This window comes from Hyaena hyaena, unplaced genomic scaffold, assembly GCF_003009895.1.
Source record: "Hyaena hyaena isolate Hyena2069 unplaced genomic scaffold, ASM300989v1 scaffold_380, whole genome shotgun sequence".
NCBI lineage: Eukaryota > Metazoa > Chordata > Mammalia > Carnivora > Hyaenidae > Hyaena > Hyaena hyaena.
Window position 1 is genome coordinate 457,134 of NW_024081013.1, and position 21,310 is coordinate 478,443.

At 45.8% G+C, this 21,310-nt stretch overlaps 2 protein-coding genes across 3 annotated transcripts in view; one reads left to right on the forward strand and one right to left on the reverse strand.

Moving 5' to 3' along the window:
- The window catches only part of DOCK1 (dedicator of cytokinesis 1), a 513,605-nt gene that overhangs the window by 227,111 nt on the left and 265,184 nt on the right, over positions 1-21,310 (forward strand). The gene's annotated exons all lie outside the window — the stretch shown is intronic.
- The window catches only part of INSYN2A (inhibitory synaptic factor 2A), a 57,137-nt gene that overhangs the window by 13,248 nt on the left and 22,579 nt on the right, over positions 1-21,310 (reverse strand). Inside the window, exon 3 of the mRNA XM_039250759.1 lies at positions 2,285-2,356. Within this exon, the coding sequence (XP_039106690.1) occupies positions 2,285-2,356 (72 nt within the window). The remainder of the gene's footprint in view (positions 1-2,284; positions 2,357-21,310) is intronic.

The window sequence follows — 21,310 nt, forward strand, 5'->3', positions numbered from 1 at the left end:
ACGCCAGCCTTCCCTGCTGTCACATCTTTTGATGAGAAGGTGTCTGTGAGTGGACATACATTTTCCCATTTTAGTAGGAGGTGTGCGCAGTGACCACAATGGCCCCAGTCCCTCTACCTGGCGAGTCTTTGCTCAGTTATTCGTAATTTCCTGTGGTTCTGAGACACTCCAAGTTCTTTCAGAAAGTGGGCCAGTAGCTGGTGTACTGGGATTCCTTCAGATTGCTGGCTGAGACAATTCTAAATAGCAACCACTCAAGGTTAATTCCTGAAAAAAGACCAATTTCTGTCCTTCACAGGCTTGTTAAATCACTTTTAATATCACTTTTAATGTAAGTTACTTCTGGATTTAGAGCTAAATTTACTTAAATTACTTCAGTTACACCGGAGAGTGTCCTAATAAATTCTTTTTTCAATCACCCACAAAATGTTAAATGGGTTTGTGCTCATCAAGTTCACTCTGAACCTTCTCTGAGAATCTCTGCTCACTTCTGCTCTGTTGCGTTAAAAGACTGGGTGACCTGTAGCTCCCAGAGCAACGAAAGCCAAACGGGGGGTGGGTATATGCCAGACACTTTCATTCTTCACTGCTTTTCCTAATGACTAGTGTTAGTGAAGGGTTATTTTATGTCAGAGCTATATCCCTTCGCTTTTGACCCTAAATTCTCTTCCTCAATATGAATGTAGCAAAAATATTCCCACTAACCGAACTTCTCTGATATGTAGTGGCCTCTGAGGAGGTAATCTGCAATTTGTGTGAGTTCTTGACACACAGTACTTGTCTGGGTGCTTGCTTTTCACCTTCCTCTTTGTTAAGACTGTCAGGCAGCCTGACTTGCTGGGTGGGGGTCCCGCTCAGGGGTCCCGGCTCCCTGCGTCCCACCAGAAGGCCTGAGTGGCTGCCCTGTGACTTTTATGGATCTTAACCTGGTAATGGTTCTGTCATGGCAGGTTCGGCAACTTCAGAGCAACCAACGTTTTGGACTGGATGGATTTTTGTTGTGGGACTGTCCTGTGCTCTATAGGATGTTAGTAGCATCCCTCGTCTCTACCCACTAGATGCCAGTGGCACCTCCCTAGTTGTGACCGCCGAAAATGTCTCCCTCCAGACCTTGCCAGCTGTCTTCTTGGAGGCAAATTTGCCCTTTGTTGAGAACTTCTGCAGTAAGGAATGTGCTGGTGTGACATCTGGTGCTCATGTCTGCCTTTGGTTTCTTCTGCCTGGTCCCAGAGAAGGTCACCAAGTGACCCAGCTCTGCTTTTAAAGAGCCTGAGTCCTATCTGGAATGTTCTGCCAAGACTGGAGATATGTGCTGGGACCAAGATTGTGTGGACTCAACGTTTTTGCCACACTGAAGGCATTTATACCCTCTCTCTGCCTCTACCTTTTTGATGAGAGGATGGTAACTTTGAAGATCTTTCTAGAAGGTGTATTTGTTGGTATTTGTTGGGGGGAGATGGGAGTTCTTATATACCTTTCTAGATAAATAACTATGAACTTAGAATTGTTTTTTGAGAAGTCAACTAAAATTGCCCAGCAAACTTCATTTTACACAATGAACTCAATGGTAACATCTCTCACTCCTCTCTCACTTTGTGAAAATCACATTTCCAGGAAGAAAAAAGATCATGACCTTGCTGAAGGTTGTGACTCTGTCCAAAAATCCTAAATTACCACGAGAAAGCCTACTATGGATTTTCCCTGTTGAAAGTTTCTGCTGTATTCTTGTCGACGTGAGTAATCTGAACAAAGTTTAAATTAAAAAAAAAAAAAAACATGATGAACAGCTGCTTGGGTTCTGGATGGGGGGATTACGTCCCGAGGGATGCCAGCGTGACACTCTCTTTGAGTTCCTAAGGAAATAAATTGCGCATTTGATGCAAGCAGCCTGGGTTCTTCCGTGGTATTCCTAGCACATCCAGTGTCGTTTGCAGCCTTTGATCTACACCATCTGAAGGGCTTATATTTCAGAGCTTTTCCGGAACACACAGTACAGTGCTCGTGGCTATCGACTCCGAGGGAGCAGGCCATCAAACTTAACACCCGTTTTTGAAACCACTAAGATGCATTTGCAAGATCAACGAGTTCAAGCTCTCCCTCATCCTGGTATCCTATACCTGGGGTTGAGTATTTACAAGTAGCTTAGAATTCTGGTCGGGGAAGGCCCTTTACTTTGTGTGTGATATGATCATCCCAGCATGACCCCCAAGGATTCTTGCATTTGTGGGTAAACATCATTTGTCACTCATAATAGAAAAGTGGGAGGAGGAGAACGTTAACATACCTATAGATAATACATGCACTGTTCCTGCATGTGTCACAATTAGCTGTGTCTTGCCCAGTCCGATATGAAAGCCTACAAGATAAGAACAGGAGAGCATTACAAGCGGTGGCTGGTGGTCACTGGCTGTTAAAGAGCAGACACCTCACATCAGATGCTTTCCCAATGCCATTGCTCGTCATGGTAATGGAAACTGATTAATGTGTGTTTCCCATTTTGCTCCTGTCTGCAGTTAACATACAAAACCAATGCGACATCTACAGCTAAGATGATGTTTAAAATAAATCCAGAATGTGAACATCAGCTACTGGATGAAGGAGATAATCTGATTTTGTCAAAAGAGAATTTGGGATGTTTCAGTGCGCCTCGATGTTTGTGGGGTTTTAAATGAACTTTGAGGGAAAACCAATGCCAGAGACGCCGACTCCGTGGCTTAATTTTGCCCCGTGACCTCTCGGTCAGCTAGAGTAAAGGTCTGCGAACTATAGTTCTTGGGCTGAATCCCATCCTCAGTCTGATTTTTGTCCAGCAAGCAAAGAATGGATTTTACATTTTAAATGGTTGGGCTGGGGAAGGGGGGAGGGGAGTATGAAAGGGACGAAGAAGAATATTTGGAAACTGTGTAAATTAATGAAATTTAAATTACAGTGTCCTTAAAGATGTTGATGGTAAAAACTTGTGAGAGTTTTTATAGAAGTATCTACACAATATCATCTGTTTGCTTCTTGATCTCCCGATTCCAGAATATTTATTCTCTGGCTCTGTAGAGAAAACAGTTTGCTCAGCCTTGTGGTCCAATATGCTATGCTGCTACCACGCCTTCCCACTGACCTTCCCTGACTGTATTTTCTGTGAGATCTATGAGTCCTGTGGCACCACACTGGTTTGGTGGGGGGTTTTTCTGTTTTGTTTTGTTTTGGTTTTTGGTGGGGGAGTGGGGACAGTTGCTAACTTTCTTCCTCAAACAAAAACAAAACCAAAAACAACCTTAGAGTATTTTTTGGAGCATACTGCGGAAGGTTGAATAAACTACAAGGTTTGATAAGCAGGATTTTCTTGTCCAGGCCTTCACTATTTGTTGGCTCAGTCACCCCAAGAAACTAGTATAGCGGGTGCTTTCCCACTGTTTCCTTTAACAACTTGAGTTGACCTTTCTTCTCTGGTATTTTTAACAGCCAGGTATAGTTTTTCCAAATAGTACTTTGTACTCAGGGGCAAACAAGATAACCACAGTCTGTTAAATCTGTGGCAGAAGAAATGCTTACATCGGCATTGGCTTATGTACACCTAGGGGGTAAATTTACATTTATAGAATCACTGAACATAGTACCAGTGTGCACAGAAGGTTTTCCGTCAACATCGATAGTCAATATTTTTATCACTTTCACTATGTAAACTTCTCTTGTATGCATCATGGATTTTGAATTGAAGATAACTTTTGTTTTCCTCATTATAGTTTGTGTTACATAAACATTTGACAAAAAGATTTTCCACTCAATGCCATGTTGTCTCAGTGAGCTTTGGTAAACTCGGGACTTGACCTTTGAATTCTGTATATTTTACTTATTAATCAAGTGACCGTATTTGGCCCTAAAGTGTTGCCAATCCTTGCCTGTGACCCCACTGTGTTTGGGTGAGAATTGGAATCTTAGTGTGGCGGCACGTGTGCTGACTTTGGCCGCCATCACTCTCTGTACAGGACTCTTGTGGATTCCCACGTTTGCTGTTTTACCCTCCTTCGCTTAGTCAGTTGAGAGGAACAATCAAGAGCTTGTACATCACACCCTCCCCTTTCTCTTCACAAGACTTGGCCACTTTCGTCCTTAGACTTGTCCTCTTTTTGCTAAACCCCAAGAGTACCTTCCTCGTGAACCTTCCCACCTGGTGCCAGATTTGTCAGATACATTCCAGGGTTCCCCTGTGTCAGGACATTAACCTTCTCCATTCTTCCATGCCTTATGTATATATAAAGTGACTTCCTCTATTAGCGCTTGCCCTAAGATCATTTCTGACCAAGGTCATTTTGTGCGGTACTGTGCACAACACTTGAGCCCAGGTCCTAGCAATGGCATGGCTGGTGTGGCATTGTTAGCCTGGGGTGCAGATGATGTCCCATTCCTCCTTTATGTTGTGCTAGCATGTGCTAACCACCAACCAAGGCAGCTGCTTATATAGGTGCTAGTCATAGTCCAAAGTTTACATTTTTAAAAGAAAGCAGGCAAACTCAGGGACATTTCTTAACTCCTTACATATGGGGCACTCTTTCTGGGTTCTGAGGAAAATAACTTTGTAGAATCTTCCTGTGTTAGACCCCAGGACAAATCTCTATCAAGCTTCATCAATACCAACACCCCTTACTTGCCCAATATCATAGAGTTCCCAAGTGTCTCACAGTAGAGCCTTGAGTCTTCAAATTAATTATGCTATCCTCATTTTACAGAGGAGAATACAGTAACATTTCAGGTCCAGGATCTCATTATTCTTAGACCCCACGCTTCTGGTTCTCTGTGACGCATTCCTTCTACCTTGGGACTGGTATTCTGCCCTACGTGTAACTGGCAGGTTGGGACAAACAGAGAATCCAGCAATGACAGGACAAGGGCCGCAGGTATCAAAAATGCACAAGAGGACTCTCTTCCAGGACCTTGGCATTTTTCAGTTGGAAATTGCTTTTTGAAAGCACTTTTCTGAAAAGACTATTCTTATCACCTTGTAAAAAGCACATAGATTTTTTTTAAACGCTGTTACAGTCAGTAAGCAAATTAGTTATTGAGTGCCCATTAGGTGTTAGACATTATTTGGCTACTGAAGAGACATTTTTGAACAAGGGTGGCAGACGTAGACAAGAAACAAACACACAGATGGATGGACGGGTGGACGGATGGATGGATGGACGGATGGATGGATGGAGAGTGGCTGGCTGGGTGAGTTTTGATAATGCCCTGTATTAAGGAAGGGTTGTGAGGAGATGACTTTAGCTAGCACACTGAGGGCATAGATTCTGAAATGGGACCTTAGTGATAATAAAAAAAAGAAGCTAGTCATCTAAAGATTCAAGGCTGAGAGGTGCAAACAGGAGGACTCTTCCAGTGTAACATCCTGCAGTGGGAATGATGCTGGCCTATGTGCACGATGGAAACAAGGCCAGTGTGGCTAGAACAGATGCTGCCTTCAAGGAGTATGGGGAGATGAGATGAGACCATGTAAAATCAGAAACTTTGGACATTATTTTAAGTGTAATGGAAAGCCACTCTAGAGTTTTGCTTCTAGTTGGATGGAAGAGTGACTTGGAAAACACTTGCTCTTGACTACCTCTCTCCCATGCCACCAATATCACTTTAATTCAATTTCCTTTCTCTTGCTGCTTTTGTTATACCACAAGCCATGTCACTCCATCATGAGACATAATATGGTTTGGCTGATGTCTGCAGATGAGAAGGAAATGAGTCATCGTGTCTACTTTACATGAAGACATATTTGTGGTCACTGGTTTTTAGCTAATTTCAAAGAAAAATGGCCAGTCATATTTCCACCATGCCTGAGAAGTATTATCAGGCTCTCATTGCCATGAACTTTTCTTAGAGAGACCCCTCAGTATACTTCTAAGATTGTTTTTTAATGACCTTTCTTTTGTTTAAAGGATTCAAGTGTTTGGAGTCCCTACAGGCATTTTATAGGAATAGAGATCAATGAGAAATTAATTTGTGGATAAAATTTAATGTGTTGCCCTCATGTCATGTGGTTAAGTCTTAGGCTGCCTCCAGCAGCTAATGTCAATCAAGGTATGCCTGCTAAAATTTTATTAAGCATGCGGGTATTTTCAGTAGAAGGCTTAAACTATGTAATCCATTGTGCTTATTGCTTTGATAATCCATCTAATTGTCCTTGGAGCCTTCAAGCTGTAGGGTTTGGCTTCACTGATAATTTTATGGTCACATTAATAATTGTGTTACAGCATCTGAATGAATGTGTTCTCCAAATATAGATGAAGCAGATAAATTCTTTCTATAGGACAGGGAACACAAAGTGCCCTTATGGAATTTCCCTAATTTTTCCTTCTCACTTGGAAACAAGTCATAAAACCAATACTTGGAATGATTATCTTTCTAGGTAGCCATTGCCATGAAGAGGGGCAGTCCAAAAGTTTCGAACTACTGGATCAGCTACTTCTCCATTGTCAGTAGGGCTAGAGATCTTTTGCGATTATAAGTTTAGAGAAGAGAGAGCTTAGGTTATTGATATAAAAGCTGCAGAGAAAGAATATCTTGATAAAAATAGCAAGTTTTCTATCTTGCAAGTTAAATGCTATCTTTGTAAAGCCTTCTTTCCTTTTGTTTTGAGGAATTATACCTTATATAGGTTTATAATCCCATGCCTGTCACAATGCCGGTATGCTATTTGGTTAATATTAATTTGAACAAATAATAAAACCACTCTCTTGGTTTTCTTACTGAAGTTCAGTAATAGACAAATCTAATGAAAAAATTCCAACTAAGTGCAAAAAGCAAATGAAAAGTATACATCGTGAAAAGCTCTGGTCCCCACTTATTCCCAGTAGGAACCCCTTTAAACACTAATGATAAGCATGCTCATTATAAACATGGATTTTTAATACATGGATCTTTGTAGCAAACACAGTTGTCCCATTGTAGCTAGTCCAGTCCTTTTCTGGTCTTCATGTGTGTACGTAACTTGAAAAACAAACCAACAAATGTAACCTTCAGCACCAAGGACAGGGCCAAGCACCAAGCTGCTGTCTTAGTACTTTTTTCCTCTGGTCCCTTGATTCTCTTGCCTCCTGTTCCATACCCCCCCCCCCCCCCCCCCCCCCCCCCCCCCCCCCCCCCCCCCCCCCCCCCCCCCCCCCCCCCCCCCCCCCCCCCCCCCCCCCCCCCCCNTCCCCCTTGTCCCCGCCCCATCCCTTCAGCTCACAGTTCTAACTGAGGAACAGATTCCAGAACCTGGGATCTCTCCTCACGTGGTACCCTTTTGATACTTATGGTCAAGAAGGGCTTCACTGAAAGCTAAAGGAGACTAGACATGAGCCATGAAATGAATAGGGATGGCAAGACCGTGGACATCGTGAAAACACACGGAGCAGTTGCTCCAGATTTGCCAGAACAGAGGGGTGTGGACAAGCGAGTTTTACAAGGTGATTTTGGTGGAGTCCAGGCGAAGAGCCATTTCTACTTCTGCTTTGTGGATGTCTTTATAAGACCTTGCTCTACTTTATTTTATTTTTTTAATGTTTTATTTATTTCTGAGAGAGAGAGACAGCGTGAGCAGGGGAGGGTCAGAGAGAGAGGAAGACAGAATCTCAAGGAGGCTCCAGGCTCTGAGCTGTCAGCACAGAGCCCGACGTGGGGCTCGAACTCACGAACCGTGAGATCATGACCTGGACCGAAGTCGGATACTTAACCAACTGGGCCACCCAGGCGCCCCGACCTTGCTCTACTTTAAAGAAAGTAAGATGAGTGTTGTTTATAGAAGACAGTGTGGAACTCCAGTTGGGGTGCCCACATTCAGACACAACGTTGGGGCCTTCATTCTGGAGCAGCCTAGAATTCTCACGTTTAACTCTGTATGCAATTCACCAGTTTCTCCAGCTACCATAGGCTTCTTCTGCAGTAAAGTGCTCCAATACTTAGTTGTCATTTTCAAAAATTCCTGTGTATAGGGGGACCTGGGTGGCTCAATCAGGTAACGGTCCGACTTCAGCTTAGGTCATGATCTCATGTGTCCGTGGCTTCAAGCCCTGCATTGAGCTCAGTGCTGACAGCTTAGAGCCTGGAGCCTGCTTTGGATTCTGTGTCTCCGTCTCTGTCTGCCCCTTCTCTGCTCATGCACTGTCTCTCTCTCTCTCTCTCTCTCTCTCTTTCTTTCTCTCTCTCAAAAATAAACATACATTAAAAAAAATCCTGGGTATACAAATATACTTTCGTATGCTTACATAAAAAGGAGACAACTGGTGATGAATCTGGGGCTCGCAAGTCTTTGCTTATTCCTATTGCAGGTCAACAGTGAAAGACGTAATGCAAAGTAGAATGAGCAGCAACAGCAACAAGGAAGGTAAGGTACATGGCGGAGCTGGCGTGGCAGTTTTTATAACAGAGCCATGGAAACGACGAGGGAAGAAGGATGGCTGCCAGCATCAGCCTGAGCAATGTCCTTGTAGGCAGGGCCGAAGAGCAGGCGTGGCAGTGACAGACAGCATGTGCTTTCTCGAGAATGCGTCCCAGGAAGATCTAAGACAGCAAGGCCCTAGGTGGTAGGAAAGGGTGTTGAGAAATGTCACAGAAAGGTCACCGAAAGCTTTCTTCCTGGCCACACATCCAAGCAGCTCTTAGTGTCTGTAAGACCTTCCAGATGGACGCCCGAGAGGGAGGACTAACAACTGAGACCCGCCCCCCCAAACTAATTGGTTAAAGGGTCAGGAAAGGGGGGAATACCTCTCCCTGTGCCTGTTATCAGAAGCAAAGTCCGACAACATCGTCATGGGTTGGCAAGTAGAAATTAATCCTGTGATATTCAGTAGTAATTACTAGCCCCGGATTATTGGATTGGCTCTAACCATGCTGTTCCTACGGCCACATCCCACAACGCAGTTTTCTCCGTAAGATCTTAATGTCCCCATTGAAAATTTTCTTCTTTCATTCCCGGGTGACTGTGGGTGTTCCTTTGACTTCAGAAAAGCATATTCCTCTTGACTAACGTCAAGACTGCATTAGCATGCAGTGTGCTGTGGGCCTGTCCCCCGGAGCTCCTCTGGCACATGGTACATGTGACCCCGTTGATAAATTGCTGGTCTTTTAAATGGCATGGTGGTTTTCAGCAGGTTCGGAATTTCTGGCGTGCAGGCAGATGGTGTCTTAGGTGATCTAAATCCAGGGCACGATCCTTTCTTTGTGGTCTCCAAAACACATACATTACATAGGGTATTGGGATGGCCCCTTTGAATTTGAACTCAGGGGTACATATTAGGCCCTTAGATAGAGATGGTGGCTGCTGTGAAAAGGATATCGCATGATCTCTAATCTCAGTGATAATTTTATGTACTTGTTTAATTTATGCTTATTTTGATCCCTCTTGTTCTTTTGGCTTTCTTACTGGGTGCCAAAAAGTGTTTTTTCTACCTCATTCTAGCCCAGGTTTGTGCTCCAGCCATCCTTTCTTGATAACTCAGCCATCACTTATGTCAGCGTCTTAAGGGCTTTTCACTTAAGAGTTGCATCAATTAGAGGTGTCAGTTGAAACCACAACTACTGTTGGGAGACATTAAATTTCAAAAAGTAGTCAAAGGCAGCTGTTTTCAGTGATAACCTACTATGTTTTAAGACCATCTCTGGCAGTGGGTTTGGCTTGTTGCTAAGGCTGAGTTCTCACTAGGAGTTTGCCAGATCATTCTCCGGAAGTGCAGTCACTTCATATGTCAGCGGTTCAGCAGTGAGAGTGAATTTAACCTTCCCCTACATATCCATGTAAACCCAACTCTGTTTTATGCACTGAAGTTATTAAATGCCAGGATTGGGAGGGAACATCCAATTTAAGTTTGTTAAAGAATGTGAGGTCGATTTTCCTAACAAACACCCAAGACCGTTCGTTGATCCATGAAAGAGCCAGCTTTCACTGGTGATGGTATGACTGTTTCCCTTTTCCCCAGAAGACGTGGGACCTGCCTGTTAGCCAGTGGCCAGCTTGCCACGTTACGCTGAGCAGCCCTGGGCTCATTACATGCCTGGGATCCCCATCCCACTAAGCATTTTGTGTCTTTTAGAAAGTGAGGTTGTGTTCTAAAGAATGCAAAGTAAGTGATCCCAAATCTTTGCAGTCCCCCTGTGTCCCCCTGGGTGTCTAAGGGGCTGGCTGGTTTGAAGCCTTCTTAGCCTCTGCAGGAGGGCCTGCAGCTGGCCTCGGGTGCCTTTGGGCAGCCCCCGTTACCTTTCCTCTGCCACAGCATCTGCCATTCAGTATTGTCTCGGTGCGCTTCGTAGTTTTCTTTGTTTGCCCAGCCCACAACCTGCATGCCAGTCACAGTAGAGGTGGCAATAAGAGTGTGTGGCTACAAGGAATGAAGAATGGAAGAGCAAATAAGAAAACTAACTGGGAAGGTCACTTCGACTCCATAGATCTACGAGGGTTGGACTGATCTCGGTTCCAGTGAAATTCAGCCGCTCTTACCTGACTTTTAAATTAAAAACTCAGTCTTCTGTTCAGTATCTTGAGTATGGTATAGTGCAGACTACATTAGAATTGCTTTAGTATAACTACTGAATTATTTGTGTTTTGAGAACTTTAGCCAGCAGTCGTTAGTTATTACATAACCCTGGTTTCTCTCTTCTCCTGCCCTTTTGCCTGTAGGTATTAGGTCAGGCAGTAAGGTCAATGCCATTAACTACTGGTTTCCTCTATTCATCTTGGACTTCTTTTTGGAGAAAATAGCTCTTATTGACATTGAATCACATCAAACTCTTCTTTTCTGCACAGGCTCATGTGATCCTCCGGAATGGGAGTGTGCATGCTCCAGACAATTCTTGTATAAAAAATAGAGTCGTCCTGGCTGACTCCCCTAAGGGAGATCTATTTTTGGAGTTTCATGTTAGAACGGAGAAGGAATATCCTGTTACCAACATGATGGTTTGACTTTGTAGCCCTCTTTAGTTGAGTCTCAGTAGAGCTGAACAAAATTTGAAGGCTAGCCTAGGAACCCGAGCACCATCTATAATTTTGGCGTGTTGGAAAGTGTGTTGAGATCCAACAAATTAATTAGAGATGATGGTTTATTTACAGCCCATCCCTAGATTAAAGGAGTTCCTTCTTCTTCCCATTTGTCCTCACCTTAATTTTTTTCTACTGGAGGGTAAAATTCTCAAACTTGTTACTAATCTGTTCTCCCAGAGCCAAAAATTGAGATGTTGATCCTTGAAGAACTTGGCTCTACACGCAAGCCTCAAGTCACCTTATTAAACACATCAGTAATCCTGGTGATTTCCTCTTCGTCTTCTAGTTGTTAGACTTAAAGGCCTTGGCTATAGATTAGCCAGAACAACTAACTGGCTTTGAGCGTGGTTGTGTGTGATGTGCACAGTTCGTCAGATGCTTCCTGAGCGCCAGCTTGGTGCATGACCTTTTCCTGGGGAGCCATTTCCTGGGTGAATGACACATAGTCCTTGCCCTCCAGACACTTCAAATCTTGGGGACATGTGTTTCCGCTGTGAGGACGAAAGTTGCACTACTTCTAGAGGCAGTGTCTGTGCTCACTGAGACGTACATCCTTTTTCTGGCCCAGATGCTCTGTTCCCTCACAGGCAGCACGTCTTCTGGCAGATTCCCAGCACCCCGTGTGGCTGCAGACCATTTGTCAGTGGACTTTGGTGACGTGATTAGGTGTCTTTGTCCCAGGTGACTGAGAGCATCTCGGTGGCCACAGATTCATGTTCCCATTCCTGGCTCGGTGCTCTCCATGGTGCAGGGGGATGTGTGCATCATAAATATCTGTTTCTTTCACGACTCCTAGAAATGGGCGGGAGATCTCTCTCTGCTTCCGGTGTTTTGACAGCATTCACTGCCATTGAACATGACATACATTTTAGTTATTAGTTTGCTTTCACTCTGTCTCCCCCATAATAATGTCAGTACCGTGAGGGTGGGGATTTTTGTCTGTTTGCTCCCTGATGAACGTTCATTGCTCACATTGGGGCGTGAAGTATGGTGGACGCTCAAGAAGTATTTTTTGAGTAATGAATGAGAAAATGAGCGAATGAAAGAGTGAATGAATGAAGAATCTGTGTGAGTATCCTGCTGGGTTAACGGACATCAGACACTTGGGCTTCTGAAATAGCAAATAGGATGGCCAGCTTTGTGATGTTCCCTGCTGCATCAGGTGCGGACATCTGTCTCCAAGTATTAACGTTATCCTGTCTTAAATTTCTCCAGCAAGTGGAAAAGGTCAATCATCTGCTTCCCACAGCCACGTATTAAAATACATCGCTCAGCTTGCCCCTCAACCAGCCCTCTCCTCATCCCTGGGAAATGTCATTTCTTTATCCCAGAAGCAATCCTGGGGAACAAGTTTCAGTGAGAAACAATACACCTTCTTAATATGAATGCAGTTGCTTTCCTTATATGGTGTTGACACATTAAATTTTATTGGCCCAGCAGCTCCCCAAATGTGGTGACTCTATAATTCTTGGCAGGGTGGTGGTGGGGGGGAGCTCTGGCTTTTAGGGATGCTTGTAATGCTTGGGTTTGTTATTAAGCAAAGCAGAATGGTGGTCAGTGGAAGAGCATGGCCGCCCATATGAGGCTTCAAGCCGGTGGGAGCCCCTGGGAGCCCACTGCCATCCCTTGCTTCTTCCTCCGCCCTCTACCTCACCTCCAGCAGTACTTCCTGTTGTCAAGACTCTGCCTCAACTCCCTGCTTGCTTCCCTTGATGCAGAGCCAAGTATGACAACTAATAGGAATATATTATTATTATTGCATATAGGTTATTACTGTCAGAAATACATGCAGATTCGGACAGAGACAGACACCGAGATAAACACTGTTATTAGAGCAGAACTTCCCTCTTTAGAGTTTAATAATCATTTTTCTATAATATGAAATCATAATATGTAGGATTTGGAGAAGATAGTAATTATTATTTTGCGTGTGGACTGGCTGGTTATGTTACCAACAGGGCAAAGCTTGCGTCTTCCTTCATATGTCCCTAAGTTGCAAAATGATAGCCCTGGTGACAAACAAGTCACTTGCCCCAAAGGGCACCAGGAGTAGCTCATTCATAAGGAAAACATTTTAGGGCAGAGCTGAGGCTTAGTTGATTCACTTGTTTTCCTGGAAGACAGATAAAGCCTAAGCTATAATTTATTGAAAATTAATGAAAATGAATTATGGTGGCACTGAGTACCACTCTAGGGTGAAGACAGGGGTCTGGGTATGTTGTATTAAAAGCAGAGCTTGCTCTGGGTTGCAGTGTTTCTCCAGCACAAGTACCTCACGGTACCTGCAGTCTGACTTACAAAGAGGTTTTAATTTGAAAGCATTAATGTGCTGTTGCTATTGGTTTTGCTGGTAAATATCCACAGAGGCCTTAAGTTTTGACTGACAATTTCTTTTGATGGACTTTATTTATTTTATCTTATTTATTGTTTTAGAGCAGTTTGGTTCCTTTTAAATCAGAACTTACACTTTGTGAAGCATTTGTGCCTTGTTTCAAAAGTCTGACCTTGGACTTATTTTTTAAACAACTGCTTCAGAGCTCTTGCAGTTGAAGATTAAAATCTTTAAGTTTGTTGTCATCATTTATCACATTCTTGGTGTCCAATTAGGAGACTTTTTTTTTTTTTTTTAATCTGGGGAGATAGTCTGGTGCCATAACCAATGAGATACAGGGGATAGAGAGCATTTACTCCATGTTTTGATCTCTAGGAACTCGATTCACATAAATGTCCTTTCAAAGCCGGCCTTTAAAATACGTGCACGCTTATTTTTGCTGCACTGAAAACGTTCCTCAACTTGTTCCCATGAACTTAGACACACATTTGAGGAAGGCAGAGGCAGTGGGGCACGTGGCGGTTGCTCAGTGAGTCACTAATTTGAGAAGGGGGCACATGAAGGTCTTAAAGTCTTCTCCCCAGGAAGGTTGCTTAAGGATAGATTTTGCACTTGGCACTCAGGTCCCTCTAGATCGATAGCTTTGCCTCTTTTGAAATTACATCTCAGAGGACGTTCCTCTTACTGATTATGAATCCTTCGAAGCATACGTCAGTACCGGGATCCCCTTAAAACCTACATTAGAAGCATCCTTTCTCCAGAACCTAAGTTTGCATTGACCTCACCAGCTCTGGGCACAAGAGCCTCTTAAACCTTCACAGTAAAAGGGAGAATGCAGATTTACAGTAGCAACAGAAATGCCTGCTTTTTACTTCTGTGCGGGTATGACAGGATTCCCATGTTCAGAGGGTGAGAGAGTGGGTGCTCAGGTCCTATGGGCCTGGGTCTCTCTCTCTCTGCCTTTGCCAATTCTCACCAGCCTTCTCACCTTGGGGGCGTTTCTTAGCATAGCCAAGCTTTAGTTTTCTGGTGCAGATAATCCCCACCTTCTATGTTATTTTGAGGATTAAATGAAACAATCAGAATGCTCTCACGTTGGAGGTGTTCAAAATAGGTGGGTTTTATAGCGGCTCTGGCCAGGGAGACTCACCTCACTGAACCGTAATACGGACCCAGTGGGCAACGGAGCTCAAGCCATGTTTGCATAGCTCAGCAGAAATTGTATGGGATTTTAAAAAGTATTTGAAAACTATAACTTGTATTTCATCTCTTTAAAAAAAACACCTGAATTCTGGGACACAAATCCATAAATTCCATAAACGTCCATGTCATGCCTTGAATTGCTCATTTTATCTGCAAATGGGGTGTCTGGATTGCCTGGTAGCTTGGTGGTGAGGCATTTATTCACCTACCAACTTGAAAGGCCGGGGAGGTATTTGAAATCTATTTTGGCATTCTGCACAGGAAGATTATTTAAATTACATTTTCAAGTATGAGTGATACCTACATGAAGCCCAAAGCAAGAATCTGGAATGTGTCTTAGATTCTTACAAATCTATTTGCTTCATTTTTCGTATTAAGGCTGGAAAGCCTTATTATTTTTCAAGAACTTAAAAAAAAAGTGTTTACAAAGTTATATAAGCCACAGAAAAGACTCACCACAACCCCGTGCATTAAGCGAAGGGCCTGCTGGTTAGAACATGATTTGTGCCTTCGATTGCAAAATCGTAAAACAGAACGGATACTTGAGAGTTTCAACTTGAGTATTTGATCACACATTTATAAAAGCCATTAGCTGCAACAGAAAAAGAAAACAAAGGGTTTTTCTTCCCTCTGAAATCTGTTCAAAGGATTGCAGCCGAAAAGGACGGAAGCCAATTGCAGCATGTGTAGCAGGTGAAAAGCTGAGGAATGAAGTGTCAGGAGACAAATTATGACTTTGGGCTCTCTGGACGCATTTATTGAAGGACGTCGGTGGAGAGGGCCACGTTGCCTTATTCTCTCCCTCTGTAAACGTTTCTGTGTATTTTCGGGCAGTGGCTGAAATTAGGTTGTTCTCAGGCCTCCCTGGAGCATTTGTTCTTAGAGCAGAAAGAAGCCGTGAGGGCCCATCTCATCTTGACCGCCCTTCCCTCATGGGGGAACATGTATCTGGGAGAGAGGCTAGGCCAGGGTGAGCAAGGACCAACCCCTGTTTCCTGACTCCAAACCCTGCCTTGTCCATGACCCCAAATCCGCTTGGCCTGTGCTTTTCTCCGAAAAGGAGTACAGAGCCGACATCACCCCTTGCAATCCCTCCTAAACTTCGGAAATAAACCAGGCTGTGTAATAACGCAGGAGAATCTGAAGGTGCCTTGCTGACCTCACCTCCCCGCATGGTGGCACTTGGAAGGGTGCTTCTCGGTGGTAACAAAGTAACTTGGAAGGATGGAACTCTTTTTTTTTTTTTTTTTTTTTTTATTTATTTCTAGGATAGAGAGAGACAGCGTGAGCAAGGGAGGGTCAGAGAGAGAGGGAGACACAGAATCTGAAACAGGCTGCAGGCTCTGAGCTGGCAGTCAGCACAGAGCCCGAAGCGGGGCTCGAACCCATGAACCGCGAGATCATGACCTAAGCGAAAGTCGGACGCTTAACCGACTAAGCCACCCAGGCGCCCCAGGAAGGATGGAACTCTTACTGAGGGCTAACAGAGCCCTGAATCCTGAGCCTCGAGCCTCGTCCTCTGTATTTCGTTTCATCTGCAAAAGCAGCCGGTGAGGCAGGTATTCTTAGCCCTCTTTTAGAGAGTAAGAGGCTGAGGTTCAGAGAGGCTAACAGCCGTGCCTGAGCACAGCCAGGGGAGAGGGGGGCAGAGCAGAGTTGCCAACTCAGACCTGGCTGACTGCAGAACCCCTGTCTCTCCACTCCGCTCCCTTCCTGGATCTCCTTCCCGGAAAAAGGAAATAACACGAAGCGAGCAGGAGGGAGACCTCAGTTGGCCGCTGCGATGTTTGGGCTACGCCACATTGTGCAGGGACAGCGAAACTGATTTATCCAGAGCATTAGAAAATGAAGGGCTGACATTTTCATCCCGTTGAAACGGGGATTGCAGAGGGACACGGGTGCGTCTGGTGGGGAATAAGGACCTTTCTGCCCCTGATTTCTACGCCCGGTGCTGCCTTCTCTTTGCTGCTTACAGCGCCCTGCTTTTCTGTGATGCATCGTGCCAGACGCCTAGGAAGGCGGCACACGGCACCCGTTCTGGAGGGGACCCACAAGCGTTGTTTGTAGAACCGCTGATGCCACCCACTCCCCGCTTCCAAATGTGGCCGTTCCAGCCAACAGGGTGGAAGGCTTCCATCTCAGTAAGTGGGTGGGTTTGGGCAAGAGCGAGCCACGCGTCCCTCCAGAGGGGGCCCAGCCACGCTGCGACGGGGGTCCCTCGCTGCGCCCCGCATTCCCCGCCTCCCAGAGCTGGGCTCCGGGAAATTCGGAGGACCTCACACTGGGGCCTTGGCGATGCCCGTGGCGTGCCCTGCGTGCTGCAGCGGCTCAGGTCTCCAGGTTGGTTCTTTCTGCCCTGTGACTTAAAATATCCCCTTGTGCGATCGCTGTAATTGCAATGCAGTATTTATCCTGTTTGGACGTGGATAATTAAAGAAAATTAGGAGAGATTTCTCATCCCCTGACAGGTTCTTCAGAACGCCTGATTCTGAGTGATCAGTTAATATAGGGGCGTAAGATAAAGCAAGTGTATCACTTCTGTCCATCTAGCATCAATATCTAGGTGAAAGCAAGTCACAGGGCACAATTATGTGCCATGATGACCTCCTATTCCTGCGGGGGTGGGGGTGGGGACTTTCCAAGGTTTTAAAGAAATGCTGTCATGTGTGTATTATACAGAGAGATGACATATGTATGGATAACACACACACACACACACACACACAGAGAGTTGGCAAGGAGAATTCTGAAGGTCGTAGGCTGATGAGCAGTCAGGCGTAGCCTTGAACACCCGACCGCCAGAGACCTAGGGATGCGTCAGGGGTGAGCCTCGGCTCATTTGACTTGTATGCCCTCCTTGCCTGGCACAGGGCTCAACACGAGGGAGACTCCAGGTATAGGCCTTCCCAACATGCAAGCGAATACTACACCTGTCTGGCAGCCACACACCTGAGACTGCCCCATACCCTTCTTCTGACCTGCCTCCTGGTTGAGTACATGCGGTCCCTACATTTCCAAGGCCATGTGGTACAAGTCAGTAAATTGCTGATGGCCCCAATCTGGCTTCCGCGTGTTTCTGTGAATCGTTTCACAGGGACACAGCCATACTCATTTCAACACCTACTGTCTGTGCCTGCTTTCATGATACAGGTGGCGGAGCTGAATCATCAAATTCGGAAATATTTACTATCTGGCCCTTGGTAGGAAAAACGTGCCAACATCCACCAGGTCGAAAGGTGACTCTGAGGTCTTCAAATAAACATAGATCCTGAAAACCTGATTTTTTTCTTTCCTCCCTTCTAGATGTATCTGCACACACTCTCACCTGCTGTGTGGCCGGCCCCCTTGCTTTGGTGATTAAAAGGAGGCAGAGCTGGGCATACCACACAGGACCCCACGCTGGGCTTGCATTAACTTGTTCCCGCCCTCAGGTCTTTATTTCTACTGCCTTTGTCTTCAAAGCGGCTGTGAGCACTTGCCCTCAAAGGGCCCCTGATTTCAGGGGGATTTCCTTGGCTTACTTTTCTTTGCTCTCCCCCTGTGTGCCCTGGACCTCATGTCACTGAGAAGTACTCTTTCTCTGTGAGGCTGAACAGGACGGACAGGACCCTGGGAGCAGTCAGTGGGTCACTGGCTTCACGGCCCTTCCTGCAAGCTGCTGGACCCCTTGGGCTGGTATGTTATTTAGGATTTTCTCCTTTTTATTGAGGGCCCCCCCATTCATCCTGACTCAGTACAGCCACAGAGCTTCAGGGGCTTTGCCGGTTTCATCTCTGTCCATCCATCACATCTGAGGGCCCAGCATGGCCTGGGTTCTGCTGCGCGCCCCCTCCCGCCTGCCCCCGCCAAGCCTGCAGGTGACACCCAGTTGATGTTGGGATACTTGGGACCAACGAAAGAACATAACTTTGGGCAACAAAAGATCCTACCCACATGCTTGACAGCTCAAAGCCCCTCATGCTGTTTTCAGGTCTTCTCTGAAATAGCAGAGTATCATTAGACTGTCAGTGGTCATTGAACCCATGAAGACACTAATGTGAGGGGTGCAGGTTTGGAAGTAAATAACCATCTCCCTGTGGAGTACCTGCCGCAGTGGCTAGGGAGCATACACTGTGAGCACTTGGGACCTGCAGCCTGTGGATCACAGGGGCCCTTGCCCAGCAACCCACTGGTTGCTCTAAGGAATCACCACTATTAGAATTAGTTGGGTTTTTAGACTCAGTGCCCCGTTTGCCTGGTTCTCCGCCTTCAACGACTACATTAATGGCTCACTGAGGCAGCCTGTGTGACCCTGAACTTCCTGGGAAGAGACCAGAATAATACTGAGAGCTCTGAAATAAGCAGAATAACTCTTGGCATTCATCCAAGCAGAGTGACCAAATCCTGCATAAAGCGAGCGATTTCAGTGAACTGCCCGAGCAATTTGACAAGGGACTAAAAGGCATGATTTTGAATACTTTTTGCACAGCTACCTACTTATGGAAGACACCCTCTGAAATGCTCCTATTAGGACGTGTCCTCTCGTCAGTGCCTGCCGCACGTTGGTTTCCTCTCCTAGCTTTGCAGACGTCATCTTTAAGCTTCTAGTATCCTTGTTTGGTAGAAGATGAAATTGAAGCTCCCTGAGATTAAGTAACTTCCCTAAGCTGGAAACACTCTGCCGAGACCTTTTGGAAATCTACATAAGCAAATGAGATTAATGAGTCTCATGAAAAATAATTTGGAAGCTACTGAATGTGGTTAGGTTGGAATCCCCATGTCCAGAAGAGAAGCTTCAATAGCTTGTCTGACGAACTCACTAGTGAAAAGCAGCCCTACTAAAAGGTCATACATTCAGGGTACTTCGAGAAACATAAATTGGCCCACGGCCACTGGCCCCGTTCAAAGAATACTGGCCCTTCCCTGGCTGTGTCCTAACCTTGTACACCAGAGCAAGCCCATGCCCTCACTATGAGAAGTGCGTTTAGAGGCAGAATTTGTCACTGGATTCAAAGTTATGGGCTCCACGGTGCACAGAAGATGCCTGTCCTCACTCGGCAGGTAAATCCTTTACAAAGCAGGCTGTGCATGCTTAATTGGGGGTGGAGGGTGGACAGAGAAATTGATTTTACCCAGCCTCCAAATCTTCTCCACCGTTGATGACTTTATAAAGTTTAGAATATTTTCCTAGGAAAACTCTACTGATATTATAATTTGGCCATGGAATTCTTTGTCTTGTTACATAGTGAATATATGATAATCTACATAGAGCGAAGCGCGCTTTCATTTTTTGCCGTGAGGTGCAGTGGCAACACCTATTCCCTGGCTTAGACTGAGTACATGAAGTAAGTCCTATGAATTCCTCCGTTAAGGTGACGGTCCTGGAGCATGCCCTTCAGAGGACTGGTCTGGTGCTCAGAGGAGCAGAATGTTAAATTTTCAGGATTTTGTGAGCTGGCTGCAACTGGCCATGGTAGCAATACTGATGCCATGGAAAGCAACAAATGCTACCCCCGCCCCACCCCCGGAACCAGCTGACAAAGAGGTGCCAGCACACCTGTCCTCCACCCTCCCACTCTGCGCTGGACCCGGACACCCAGGAGAGGGGTGGATGACAACCTTTCTCTGTCCACCTGTGAGGCTGCCGTCCTCTCCGATTCTGACATACAAGAGAGTGATGGAAAATTTTGAGTTTGGGCCAAATTCATGACCATGGGCGTGTGGAAGAGGGCCACCTTCAGGGTGGCCTTGGAGTTTGAAAGCACTGAGTCACTGTTACGTGAGTCCAGAGGGCTCAGAGACACAGGTTTGAAAATGAAGGATCTGGAAGAGATGTGGGAATTCACCAGGATATAGAACCACCTTCCTGCCGTGAGCCTGTCCTGTGCCAGCAGCAGCCGAACTGGGCATTGATTTTTAAAGTCAAGTCACCCTTTCCCTTGATCGGTGGAGCCCAGTGCTCACACAGTGAGGAGCCCAGCACTCTGCCTCATTTGGGGGAAACTGGCGTGATGGACTGACGGACTTTTGGGGTGATGGCAATGCTGTGTCCTGTGCAGGAGCCAGTCAACACACGTGGCACTTGAGCACCTGCAGTGTTGTCCGTGCAACTAAAGAACTGAATTTACAATTGTAATTAACTTGAGTTTGAATTTCTATAGCCACATGTGGCTGGTGGGTACTGTATTGGACGGAGCAGCTCAGGGCTTATAGGAAGAATATTGATGGTAGCCTGTGTGCTGAGAGTGTGGAGGGGACATTCATCACCCTGGACTGAGATGTGGGGCTGCTAAGTGTTCCCCGAACCCCAACACCTTTGCCCAGCAAGACCAACCACTACTGGTCCCGCTGCAGATATGAACCCATTCAGGTGCACCTGGTGCTGGACTCACTGCATTAGAAGGTCACCCCGTATCATCCTCTCCCTCCATCTGCAGGATGAATGCTGACCTCCAACTTACAGGTGAAGAAACGAGGCACAGAGGGGTGCAGCCCTAGCCCCAGGTCTTCAGAGTCAGAATTCCCACCTAGAGGTATCTCACCAAGTACAGAACCACTGTGTAGACCGACAGACAGGGTTGCCAGGAACTCAGAGGATCCCATTTATAACCAATGTCCACCCTTGTTCTGATAGTGTGCGGAGCCCACGTGTATAACGTGGTTCTCGTCTCATGGGGTGTTTAGCCTTGGCGGTGTTTAGTTCCGCACATGCCCTCGTGAGCATATGCACTAGCAGATGCGTTTGGCTCTATTCCATTTGGTGACTTTTCTTCCCCGCCCCCCCCCCCCCCCCCCCC